Below are 13,217 nucleotides of genomic sequence, written 5' to 3' on the forward strand. Positions count from 1 at the left end.
ACGCCTGGCCCCTGCGCTTGCAGCTACTGAAGAGACAGGAGCGAAGAGTTAACAGGAGATGAATGCCCCTGACCGTTATGAGCGTTTCGTCGTGCCAGAGGGCACCAAGAAGTGAGCCATTCACCATACTTGCCCTACTGTCTACCTGCATGCAATCGTTGACTCAATTGATTTTCGTTGTTCATGACTCTGGGAAGTGAGACGTATGTTTCAAGCAACGCCTACAATTCTCTTGTTGATATTAAAAACAGTTCTGCGAGTTATGTTAAGTGAATCTTTTGGCATTGAGCTATGGAACTGTGACACTTCTCTTGTTTCTGATCATTTCACGCTTGTGCAATCCTTTTAATTTTATGGACCCACCTGAGGCCTTCTATCGCACTTGCTCATTTTGTGATTAGTTGTAGGTTATGGTTGTGCTCCTGATGAACTGATGATAATTATCAATGCAGAGTGTCCTATGAGAGGGATACAAAGATTGTGAATGCTGCATCATTCACTGTCGAACGCGAGGATCACACTGTAGGCAATATCCTCCGCATGTAAGTACAATTTAATTTCTTTTCTTTAACGCTTCCCATCTTTCGTAGTCTTTGTATCCGTCACAGGAGGAAGGACGCACATGCCCTTGCATGGCGAATACAAAGACTACGAAGCAATGGTTTCCAGCAGCATGCACATTCAGATGTGCATCCTCTCGCAGAGGAGATGTGCATCCGCATGGTCGACCGCACATTTTGAGCGACGACATCCGTGACCTACTGAAAGCGTGAATAGTGCATCGTTATGCGAGAGTCGATATGCATATTGTTGGACACAACCTAATACCCATGTGGTAATGCGTACGGCGATGAGCAACAACATCCATCTAACGCAAGACAACAACAACAACAACGTAAGCTACAGTGCAAGACAATGTATCTTGAGCACAGCAGCTTACTCGTCTCCATCCACCCTGTAAACAGTGTAAGCTACAGTGCAAGACAAAAAATTTATAGATCTTCTAGTCGTAGCCTTAGGGGCGTGATTTTTTTAATCTATTAAGCATGAACGCATGTAATACTTATCAAATTCTATCACCCCGTCTAGTTATTATTATAATAATAGTAATTTAGGCAAAAATCAACTAAGGTAATATAATTTTATGCGAAATATATTTATATATTATTGTTAGCAATATATGAGAAATATTTATATGCTACATTTTTACTACAGAGAAATGACACGAAGAGCGTCTAATAAGTTGCTGAGTAGAAACATATTCTGCTGCTATACAAAATCATTTACTATCATCTATCCCATAAATTTGAGATAGACTTATATTTAAACTTTGAAAAGTGACGGAATATCAAATTCCAAGCCAAATAGAATACTTTATTAAGTAAATTTTAATTCCTTCAAAATAAATAGATCCATACGACCCATAGCTAAATTGCTAAGTTCATGGAGTAGAACCTATTTCAGCCCAGACAAAAGGGTCGAAATGGACCGTTATATATTTTATGTTGAAGACAGGCATGCATGTAATTATCTAGTTGCGGACAATCTGAGGATGTCAATGTAAAACTCCATTGGTGTGTTTGCAATAATACGATATTGACACAAGCATGACGGTAAACCGACAGTAAGCAACCTCAGTTCAGGGATCAGACATTCACAATCCTTGGGCGTTCGTTTCATTGTTGACTCGCCTAGGATAAAACTAACACGGGAAGTTTATCTCCCACACCATTCCATTCATCTAGAACCCCTGCTTCATCCTGTCCTCGTACCTGTTCTTCTCATCCTGAAAACAAAATGCTCAGAATGTCACTCATAAGTACCATGCATGCCGTACATGTCATCAAGAGATGGATGTTCAGGGTCGAAAATGAATATGAATTGGAGGATGGTCCAATACAGTAATTTCTAGGGAGAAGAACACCTGACCCAAAGTAAACAACTAAAGGCAAACAATTAAAAGGCAAAACTCCGGCGATGCCAGGTAATCAGCAAGATATGGTACAGAGATCTAGTCTAGTTATCCCCTAGTAACAACTAGCAAATTACCTAACTAACAGGACAATCACCACTCTGTTAATGCATATTCAATTTGAACGTCATTCAGATTTTTATATTATGTTCCAAGGTACAAAGGCTGTTGTCACTTAGCTGAAGATGCAGAAAATTAGAACTAATAAATCGAGACACCACTCTATGGTCTACTCTCCGTAGTGTTTCAAATGTAATCATGTTACTGTCAGATGGTACAACACCAATAGGCAAATGTGCACGCCTAGGATACTGGAGACATTTCAAGCATCTATCTATACTGGGGGTGGGGGTAGGGTAAGGTTCATCGAAAATAAATAACAATACTCTATAATTTTCCCAAATATCTCATGTCAAGCTACAGCCAAATACCATGAATTATTCGACATCCAAATTAATTACTCTCAACACACGAGTTTTTTTAAAATAAAGCACCCCCCTCAAGCACAATACACAAACTCACACCGACTTGTTCTCCATCATGAATCAGTGCAAACTAAATTTACCTCACGTAGCACTATACTATGGCAGAATGTCATGCCATGCAACCAGGAAGAATAAACTATTCCCTCCTTGCCTTTATGATCAGCACATAGGAGAGGGACACTGAGACTGAGAGAGACCAAGGCTGGCTAATCACTCATGTTTATCTGCAGCTAGCGACGATGCAAAACATTAATTTCACGCCAGAAATCATTTCTTTCCCCTGTACAGCACAACACTCTTGCATGGAGAACCACTGGAACAATAGAAGAACACTAACGTAAATCAGTAAGGGAACTTGCATTGGAGCTGGAACCCAAGTGGCCAATGCCACATTTACGCTGATAAGGCTCCGTCCATGACAAAATGATGATCACTTGGTATAGATTTTTTCCCCTGGTATGATTATCAAAAGGGGACGGAGGGAGTAATGCCAAAATTTCCTGAATGAAATTTAAGAAGTTTTTTTTCTAGTGTACCAAAGAATAACTTGACAACTAGCATGCAAATAGCATAGGAACACGTGGACGTACCGGAAAGTGGAAAACATCAATTTACCATTTAGATTTTTGCGAGACGTTGCTTAAGTGCTTTGTTTTAGAATCTAAGGTTGGTTGCATTCAAAAAAGAAGGTAAGATTGGCACTTAACAACACTGATTCTGTGGCAAATGCATCATGAACAGAAAAAATTAACATGCCCAGGCCTTTGGTGCTTGCTACTTCAGAGTTCAAACATCTTTTTAAAGCAAGAATAAAAGAACTATCCTTTGAACATGTCTGTACTAGCAAACAATGCCGTTACTTTTTTTTTCTTGAAAACGCAGAAGAGCTGTTTTCTTTGTATTAACAAGAAAAAAGCAGACACTTCCCCTCCCAACAAATCTGTCAAAATTACTGCCACATTCATGTCAAATCAAGCACTTTTTCCTACAGAAACAATACTTTATACAAAACATTCTTAAATACATTACACCCATAGAACCACACAGTCTGCCTTGCTATGTACCACTGGTTAATGCTAACTAAAACTTTTCGTTGTTTAGCGATACAAAATTGCACAAAGAAATGCCATGCAACCTAAAAAAAGACAAGAGTCGAAACTAACATTTACAAAGAGAGATCCCAAAGAACTTTTCCTAGTAGGACTAAAGTAGCGAGATACTTCTTGGAAATAAAAAGAGATTCAAATGAACTTAAGGGTATCAGTTTGACGGGAGAGTGAATATGCAAATTTTGCCAAAGGCATTCCTGTGTTGAACATCTAGTAGTTCATCAAGTAGTCCATAGTTCACATCTTTGTATCATAAAGTAGAAAAGGTTCAATGATGGTCTGTTGGTGTCTGTAGCAGCATTGTCAAATGGACAAAATGAGGTAGGAATATAGTCACAAATTCAAGGTATGAAGTCATGTATAGAGCCAACTCCTTAATTTGATACAATTAGCACAAATTTGAGGTATGTGATTATGTATAAAATCTAATTCTTGATTGATGCAATCAACACATGTAAAATTCAATTGCATGGCCAACATTACAGTCGTAGTTAAATAAAAATGGAAGAAAAACAAGTTAAACTATTCCTCCTCATTTTGTTCTCACTGGTCCATGGCATAAAGGTGCATTTGCTGAAAATTGTAACTAGCAATTAGAGTAAATATCAGAAAGACCTCTAACCTCAAAAGCTTGCTTAAGGTACTCAAGCTCTTTGTCTAGATCATTGATAGCCTGGGTGTAGGCCTGCGTCGGGGAGGACTGGCTCGTTGTGTGGATTTGTCGTACACAAATAAATAACTAATTAACTGGGGAACTAGCTCAATGAATCAGTTGTAGGAAACGGGTGACGCCTAAGAGGGGGGGGGGTGAATTAGGACTTCTAAAACTTTCGCTAAACTAGGCCACAATTAAATCCCTAGAGCAAAACCTATGCAAATAGTCAAACTAGAATGTGCAAACTAGGTTTTGTCTAAGTGTTGCTATCTCTACCGCAAAGGCTAAGTTTCAATCTATACCAAGTAAGAATGAATACAAGATTGAAACTTAAATGCTTAATGTAAATGCGGAATGTAACAGCTAAGTAGAGAAGCAAACTCTCGTGGATGACGCCGGTATTTTTACCGAGGTATCCGGAACCGCGCAAGGTTCCGACTAATCCTCGTTGGTGCCCCTACGCAAAGGGAAGCCCACGCGAGGGCCAAGCACCTCGGTCGGGTAACTCCGTAGAGAGCCGCGGGCCTTCTCCACGCGCAAGTGGTGCTCCGCTTCCGGCTCCTCTCGGACGCTCTCCGCCGTCTCCACTATCGAGCTTCCGGCCGAAACGCCGCGGGCCTCATTCCCTCCGGTACACGGTGGCGGCCGTGACACAAACGCGGTTGTCACGGTCTCGCAAGACTCTCGCCCCACTCGGTACAATTACAACGGCTCGCGCAAGAGCCGAGGGGTTGTGAGGTTTATCTAACTCACTCAACAATCTAGGGATCACCTAGAGCAAGCGCTAAAGCGGTCTAACTAACCTAAGCACTTCGCAAAGCACCTACGCTAATCACCGAGTGATTCTATTAAGCACTTGGGTGTTGGAGCTCTTGGAAATGTGCACTATGTGCCTTGGTATGTTGCTTGGGATCTCACACTTGAGAATGGTCGGTTGGGGTGGTATTTATAGAGTCCAAACCCCAAACTAGCCGTTGGACAGAAAGCAGCAGCTTTCTGTCGTCGGGTGCACCGGACAGTCCGGTGCACCACCGGACATGTACTGTGCACTGTCCGGTGCACGCCACGTCAGCCGACCGTTGGCGGCTGTAGCAGTCGACCGTTGGATCCGACCGTTGCGGTCTGTCCGGTGCACACCGGACAGTCCGGTGCTACAGCCCGAGAGCGCCTGTCTTCGGCCTCTCTGCGCACTCTGTCCGGTGTCACACCGGACAGCAGTGTCCGGTGTGCCACAGAGCGCTGGCTGACAGCCCTTTTCTTGGACTTCTTTGTTGATTCCTTCGGGCTTCTTTTGCTCTTGAGTCTTGGACTTCTCTGCATCTTTTTATGTCTTCTTTTGAGGTGTTGCATCCTCATTGCCTAGGTCCAATCCTCATCGCATCCTGTGAACTACAAACACAAACACTAGAGAGCTTATTAGTTCACAGATTGCGTTGTTCATCAAACACCAAAACTCAATTAGCCAAATGGCCCGGGGTCCATTTTCCTTACAATCTCCCCCTTTTTGGTGATTGATGACAACACAACCAAAGCAAGCAAATAATACAAGTATTTGAATGAAAATGTGCAATCTACTTGCTAGGATGCATGTTTGTCCCTACAATGTGATATTATGGACTTAAGCCTCCCCCTAACTCCATAATTCACTTACTTCCTGATTTAGGACCAAATAACCAAAACCACTTGAAAAATCATTTGTAGATATAAAATTTTAAATTGGTGGTGTTTGGTGTTTGTGAAAGGGAATTAGGCTTACACCTAGTCCCAAATTAATTTTGGTGGTTGAATTGCCCAACACAAATCTTTGGACTAACTAGTTTGTTCTAGCGTATAAGTTATACAGGTGTCAAAGGTTCACAACAAGCCAATTAAAAAGACCAAAGTTGGATTCAAAATGAAGAGCTAAAGGCTGCCTGGGAGCCTCCCTGGTCTGGCGCACCGGACTGTCCGGTGGCGCACCGGACAGTGTCCGGTGCACCAGGGGGCTCGCGCTGAACTCGCCAGCCTCGGGATTTTCCAGGAGCCGCCACGCTAAAAATCACCGGACTGTCCGGTGTACACCGGACAGTGTCCGGTGCGCCAAAGGAGGCGCGGCTCTGGAACTCGCCAGCCTCGGGTTTTTACGAAGGCTGCTCCGCTATAATTCACCGGACATGTCCGGTGTGCACCGGACTGTCCGGTGCATCCACGGAGCAACGGCTAGTCGGCGCCAACGGCTCTCTGCCGCGCATTTAATGCGCGCTCTGCGCGCACAGATGGCAGGCGTGCCCATACTGGCACACCGGACAGCAAACAGTAGACCGGACATCCAGGCGGACCCACATGTCAGAAGTTCCAACGGTCAGAATCCAACGGCAGTGATGACGTGGCAGGGGCACCGGACTGTCCGGTGTGCACCGGACTATCCGGTGCGCCATCGAGCAGACAACCTCCCCAACGGCCACATTTGGTGGTTGGGGCTATAAATACCCCAACCACCCCACCATTCATTGCATCCAAGTTTTCCACTTCCCAACTACTACAAGAGCTCTAGCATTCAATTCTAGACACACCAAATAGATCAAATCCTCTCCAAATTCCACACAACGCCATAGTGATTAGAGAGAGTGATTTGCTTGTGTTCTTTCGAGCTCTTGCGCTTGGATTGCTTTCTTTCTTCTTGATTCTTCCATTATGATCAAGCACACTTGTAATTGAAGCAAGAGACACCAATTGTGTGGTGGTCCTTGCGGGGAGGTTTTGCTCCCGGTTGATTTGAGAAGAGAAAGCTCACTCGATCCGAGGGATCGTTTGAGAGAGGGAAGGGTTGAAAGAGACCCGGCCTTTGTGGCCTCCTCAACGGGGAGTAGGTTTGCAAGAACCGAACCTCGGTAAAACAAATCCACGTGTCTCACTCTTCATTTGTTTGCGATTTGTTTCCCACCCTCTCTCGCGGACTCGATTTTATATTTCTAACGCTAACCCGGCTTGTAGTTGTGTTTATATTTGTAAATTTCAGTTTCGCCCTATTCACCCCCCCTCTAGGCGACTATCAATTGGTATCAGAGCCCGGTGCTTCATTAGAGCCTAACCGCTCGAAGTGATGTCGGGAGATCACGCCAAGAAGGAGATGGAGACCGGCGAAAAGCCCACTACAAGCCACGGGAGCACTTCATCGGAAGAGTCCCGCATCAAGAGGAAGGAGAAGAAGAAGATCTCCTCCAACAAAGGGAAGGAGAAGAAATCTTCTTCTCACAAGCCGCACCGGAGTGGGGACAAGAAGAAAAGGATGAGGAAGGTGGTCTACTACGAGACCGATTCTTCATCACCATCCACCTCCGGCTCCGACGCGGCATCCGTCACTTCTAAGCGCCAAGAGCGCAAGAAGTATAGTAAGATCCCCCTACGCTACCCTCGCATTTCCAAACATACACCTTTACTTTCCGTCCCATTAGGCAAACCACCAACTTTTGATGGTGAAGATTACGCTAGGTGGAGCGATTTAATGCGATTTCATCTAACCTCGCTCCACAAAGGTATATGGGATGTTGTTGAGTTTGGTGCACAGGTACCGTCCGTAGGGGATGAAGACTACGATGAGGATGAGGTGGCCCAAATCGAGCACTTCAACTCTCAAGCTACAACGATACTCCTCGCCTCACTAAGTAGAGAGGAGTATAACAAAGTACAAGGGTTGAAGAGTGCCAAGGAGGTTTGGGATGTGCTCAAAACCGCGCACGAGGGAGACGAGCTCACCAAGATCACCAAGCGGGAAACGATCGAGGGGGAGCTCGGTCGGTTCCGGCTTCGCAAAGGGGAGGAGCCACAACACATGTACAACCGGCTCAAGACCTTGGTAAATCAAGTGCGCAACCTCGGGAGCGTAAAATGGGATGACCACGAGGTGGTTAAGGTTATTCTAAGATCTCTTATTTTCCTTAAGCCCACTCAAGTTCAATTAATTCGTGGTAATCCTAGATATACTAAAATGACCCCCGAGGAAGTTATCGGGCATTTTGTTAGTTTTGAGTGCATGATTGAAGGCTCAAGGAAGATCAACGAGCTTGATGATTCCACCACATCCGAAGCTCATCCCGGCGCATTCAAGGCAACGGAAGAAAAGAAGGAGGAGTCTACACCAAGTAGACAACCAATCGACGCCTCCAAGCTTGACAATGAGGAGATGGCGCTCGTCATCAAGAGCTTCCGCCAAATCCTCAAACAACGGAGGGGGAAAGATTACAAGTCCCGCTCCAAGAAGGTTTGCTACAAATGTGGTAAGCCCGGTCATTTTATTGCTAAATGTCCTATATCAAGTGACAGTGACCGAGGCGACGACAAGAAGGGGAGAAGAAAGGAGAAGAAGAGGTACTACAAGAAGAAGGGCGGCGATGCCCATGTTTGTCGAGAGTGGGACTCCGACGAAAGCTCTAGCGACTCCTCCGACGACGAGGACGCCGCCAACATCACCGTCACCAAGGGACTCCTCTTCCCCAACGTCGGCCACAAGTGCCTCATGGCCAAGGACGGCAAAAAGAAGGTAAAATCAAAATCATCCACTAAATATGAGTCTTCTAGTGATGATAATGCTAGTGATGAGGAGGATAACTTGCGCTCTCTTTTTGCCAACCTCAACATGCAACAAAAAGAAAAACTTAATGAATTGATTAGTGCCATCCATGAAAAGGATGATCTCTTGGACACCCAAGAGGACTTCCTAATCAAGGAAAATAAAAAGCATGTTAAGGTTAAAAATGCTTATGCTCTAGAAGTAGAAAAATGTGAGAAACTTTCTAGTGAGCTAAGCTCTTGCCATGAGATAATAGACAACCTTAGAAGTGAAAATGCTAATTTGATAGCTAAGGTTGATTCTCATATTAGTATTGCTTCAACTTCCAATCCTAGAGATGATAATGTTGATTTGCTTGCTAGGATTGAAGAATTGAACATCTCTCTTGCTAGCCTTAGAGTAGAAAATGAAAATTTAATTGCTAAGGCTAAAGATTTTGATGTTTGCAAAGTTACAATTTCCGATCTTAGAGATAAAAATGATATTCTTCATGCTAAGATTGTTGAACTTAATTCTTGCAAACCATCTACATCTTCCATTGAGCATGTCACTATTTGTACTAGATGTAGAGATATTGATGTTAATGCTATTCATGATCATATGGCTTTAATTAAACAACAAAATGATCATATAGCAAAACTAGATGCTAAAATTGCCGAGCATAACTTAAAAAATGAGAAATTTAAATTTGCTCGTAGCATGCTCTATAATGGGAGACGCCCTGGCATTAAGGATGGCATTGGCTTCCAAAGGGGAGACAATGTCAAAATTAGTGCCCCTCCTAAAAGGTTGTCCAATTTTGTTAAGGGCAAGGCTCCCATGCCTCAGGATAACGAGGGGTACATTTTATACCCTGCCGGTTATCCTGAGAGCAAAATTAGAAAAATTCATTCTAGGAAGTCTCACTCTGGCCCTAATCATGCTTTCATGTATAAGGGTGAGACATCTAGCTCTAGGCAACCAACCCGTGCTAAGTTGCCTAGAAAGAAAACTCAAATTGCATCAAATGAGCATGACATTTCATTTAAAACTTTTGATGCATCTTATGTTTTAACTAACAAATCCGGCAAGGTAGTTGCCAAATATGTTGGGGGCAAGCACAAGGGGTCAAAGACTTGTGTTTGGGTACCCAAAGTTCTTGTGTCTAATGCCAAAGGACCCAAAACCATTTGGGTACCTAAAGTCAAGAACTAAAATTGTTTTGTAGGTTTATGCATCCGGGGGCTCAAGTTGGATACTCGACAGCGGGTGCACAAACCACATGACAGGGGAGAAAAAGATGTTCTCCTCATATGAGAAAAACCAAGATCCCCAACGAGCTATCACATTCGGGGATGGAAATCAAGGTTTGGTCAAAGGTCTGGGTAAAATTGCTATATCTCCTGACCATTCCATTTCAAATGTTTTTCTTGTTGATTCTTTAGATTACAACTTGCTTTCTGTTTCTCAATTATGTCAAATGGGCTACAACTGTCTATTCACTGATGTAGGTGTCACTGTCTTTAGAAGAAGTGATGATTCAATAGCATTTAAGGGAGTGTTAGAGGGTCAGCTATACTTAGTAGATTTTGATAGAGCTGAACTCGACACTTGCTTAATTGCTAAGACTAACATGGGTTGGCTATGGCACCGCCGACTAGCCCATGTTGGGATGAAGAATCTTCATAAGCTTCTAAAGGGAGAACACATTTTAGGTTTAACAAATGTTCATTTTGAGAAAGACAGGATTTGTAGCGCATGTCAGGCAGGGAAGCAAGTTGGAGCTCATCATCCACACAAGAACATCATGACGACCGACAGACCACTGGAGCTCCTGCACATGGATCTATTCGGCCCGATTGCTTACATAAGCATCGGCGGGAGTAAGTACTGTCTAGTTATTGTGGATGATTATTCTCGCTTCACTTGGGTATTCTTTTTACAGGAAAAATCACAAACCCAAGAGACCTTAAAGGGATTCTTAAGACGGGCTCAAAATGAGTTTGGCTTAAGGATCAAGAAAATAAAAAGCGACAACGGGACGGAGTTCAAGAACTCTCAAATTGAAGGTTTCCTTGAGGAGGAGGGCATCAAGCATGAGTTTTCTTCTCCATACACCCCTCAACAAAATGGTGTAGTGGAGAGGAAGAATCGAACTCTATTGGATATGGCAAGAACCATGCTTGATGAGTACAAGACATCGGATCGTTTTTGGGCCGAGGCGGTTAACACCGCTTGCTACGCCATCAACCGGTTGTATCTACACCGAATCCTCAAGAAGACATCATATGAACTCCTAACCGGTAAAAAGCCCAACATTTCATATTTTAGAGTTTTTGGTAGCAAATGCTTTATTCTTGTTAAAAGAGGTAGAAAATCTAAATTTGCTCCTAAAACCGTAGAAGGCTTTTTACTTGGTTATGACTCAAACACAAGGGCATATAGGGTCTTTAACAAGTCCACTGGACTAGTTGAAGTCTCATGTGACGTTGTGTTTGATGAAACTAACGGCTCTCAAGTAGAGCAAGTTGATCTTGATGAGATAGGTGATGAAGAGGCTCCGTGCATAGCGCTAAGGAACATGTCCATTGGGGATGTGTGTCCTAAGGAATCCGAAGAGCCTCCAAATGCACAAGATCAACCCTCCTCCTCCTTGCAAGCATCTCCACCGAATGAAGCTCAAATTGATGAAGTTGAAGATCAAGCAAATGAGCCACCTCAAGATGATGGCAATGATCAAGGGGGAGATGCAAATGAGGAAGACAAGGAGGATGAAGAGCGAAGACCGCCACACCCAAGAATCCACCAAGCAATCCAACGAGATCACCCCGTCGACACCATCCTCGGCGACATTCATAAGGGGGTAACTACTAGATCTCGTGTTGCACATTTTTGTGAACATTACTTGTTTGTTTCCTCTATTGAGCCACACAGGATAGAGGAAGCACTCCAAGATCCGGATTGGGTGGTGGCGATGCAAGAGGAGCTCAACAACTTCACTAGAAATGAGGTATGGCATTTAGTTCCACGTCCTAACCAAAATGTTGTAGGAACCAAATGGGTCTTCCGCAACAAGCAAGATGAGCATGGTGTGGTGACAAGGAACAAAGCACGACTTGTGGCCAAGGGATACTCCCAAGTCGAAGGTTTGGACTTCGGTGAAACCTATGCACCCGTAGCTAGGCTTGAGTCAATTCGTATATTATTGGCCTATGCTACTTACCATGGCTTCAAGCTGTATCAAATGGACGTGAAGAGTGCTTTCCTCAATGGACCAATCAAGGAAGAGGTCTATGTTGAGCAACCTCCCGGCTTTGAAGACAGTGAGTATCTGTTGGGGGCCTTCGGCTTCCGAAGGTCCTCAAAAACATGATTTAACAGTGTTTCTAGAGTGTAATGTGTGAACAGGTACCTTCGGACTTATATCAAAGAGGGAGAACCTCAAAAGATACGAAGGTTGGCACAGTGCCGAAGCTGTGAAGCAGGAAAGCTTCGGCATGTTCGCAGAAAAGGGAACCGACTTAAAGATGAAAAGGCCATTTAGACCTCGATAGATTGCTATGGAATTATCATCAAATGTAAAGGGCATGTATGTAATTTTGTATGGGTTGTATCCCGTGCCTATAAATAGGTGAACAGTACCCCCGTACTGTTCACGCTGACTTGGCATTCGCTTTTTGCGTCACACTTGTATTTTCATCTCCTTCCAAGCCGAAGGTACACTTATAATACAATATTGTTTCTATTTCTCTATGATAATATAACAAAGTTAAATGAATAATATCATATGAATATTCATGTTATCTTTTATGTTTCATATGCTTCGTCTTTTGTATACTGTGATGATGAAGGTTCGTCCTTCATGACCTTCGTCCGGAGATCATTATATCCCAAGGGAAATAATGCTTCAAAGGACGAAGGACTTTATCGTTTAACATTTTCTGTGTTGCCTTGTTCTTAACTCATAGCATTTGAGAACAAGTCCCCAACATTGGCGCCCACCTCCGGTGAACTCACTTCCATTTCTTGAGCTTTTCGACACCTTCGGCAAGCATCAGCTTCGTCATGCCGCCGAAGAAGGCTTCAGCACCAGGGGCTGGCACGCTGCAGCCGCTGGACCCCAATCAAGACGTCCTTTCTCTTAGAGAAGCACGAAGCCAGAAGAGGAAGGCTACCAGTCCAACACCTCCGGAGGATGATCTAGATCAGGAGATTCAAAATCTGGAAATCCTTCAGCAGCAGGTTCAACGCAGGAGGGAGAAGATGGCCAGGCTAGCTGAACTACAGAGGCAGATAGATGAAGCCTCTGAAGAAGTTCGTCATCTTGTTCAGGATGAGCAACACCGAAGGCCTCAGCATCAAGACCTTCATCAGGAGGGCTTTCACAACGAAGATGACTGGTATGACAATTTCCATCATGGGAATTTTGTTTTTGATGATGCTTCTCCCCTGTCCGCTGAGTTGCAGG

The 13,217-nt window shown here is 43.8% G+C and overlaps 2 protein-coding genes across 5 annotated transcripts in view; one reads left to right on the forward strand and one right to left on the reverse strand.

Moving 5' to 3' along the window:
• Position 1: 1 nt before the first annotated feature.
• The window catches only part of LOC103627413 (DNA-directed RNA polymerases II, IV and V subunit 11), a 33,316-nt gene continuing 20,100 nt past the window's right edge, over positions 2 to 13,217 (forward strand). For both annotated transcript variants that reach the window (XM_008647708.4, XM_008647710.2), the window contains exons 1-2: positions 2 to 111; positions 453 to 542. In XM_008647708.4, the coding sequence (XP_008645930.1) occupies positions 59 to 111; positions 453 to 542 (143 nt within the window). In that variant the 5' untranslated portion in view covers positions 2 to 58. The remainder of the gene's footprint in view (positions 112 to 452; positions 543 to 13,217) is intronic.
• LOC103627414 (DNA-directed RNA polymerases II, IV and V subunit 11) overlaps positions 1,680 to 13,217 on the reverse strand; it is a 32,991-nt gene continuing 21,453 nt past the window's right edge. For 2 of the 3 annotated variants that reach the window (XM_020538596.1, XM_020538595.1), the window contains exons 4-5: positions 4,189 to 4,284; positions 1,680 to 1,786 (exon numbers count right to left, since the gene is read on the reverse strand). In XM_020538596.1, the coding sequence (XP_020394185.1) occupies positions 1,742 to 1,786; positions 4,189 to 4,284 (141 nt within the window). In that variant the 3' untranslated portion in view covers positions 1,680 to 1,741. Of the gene's footprint in view, positions 1,787 to 3,678; positions 3,856 to 4,188; positions 4,285 to 13,217 lie in introns of those variants that run through there. The other variant, XM_020538597.2, reaches the window with a different exon arrangement.

Source organism: Zea mays, chromosome 5, assembly GCF_902167145.1.
Source record: "Zea mays cultivar B73 chromosome 5, Zm-B73-REFERENCE-NAM-5.0, whole genome shotgun sequence".
Classification (NCBI taxonomy): Eukaryota; Viridiplantae; Streptophyta; class Magnoliopsida; order Poales; family Poaceae; genus Zea; species Zea mays.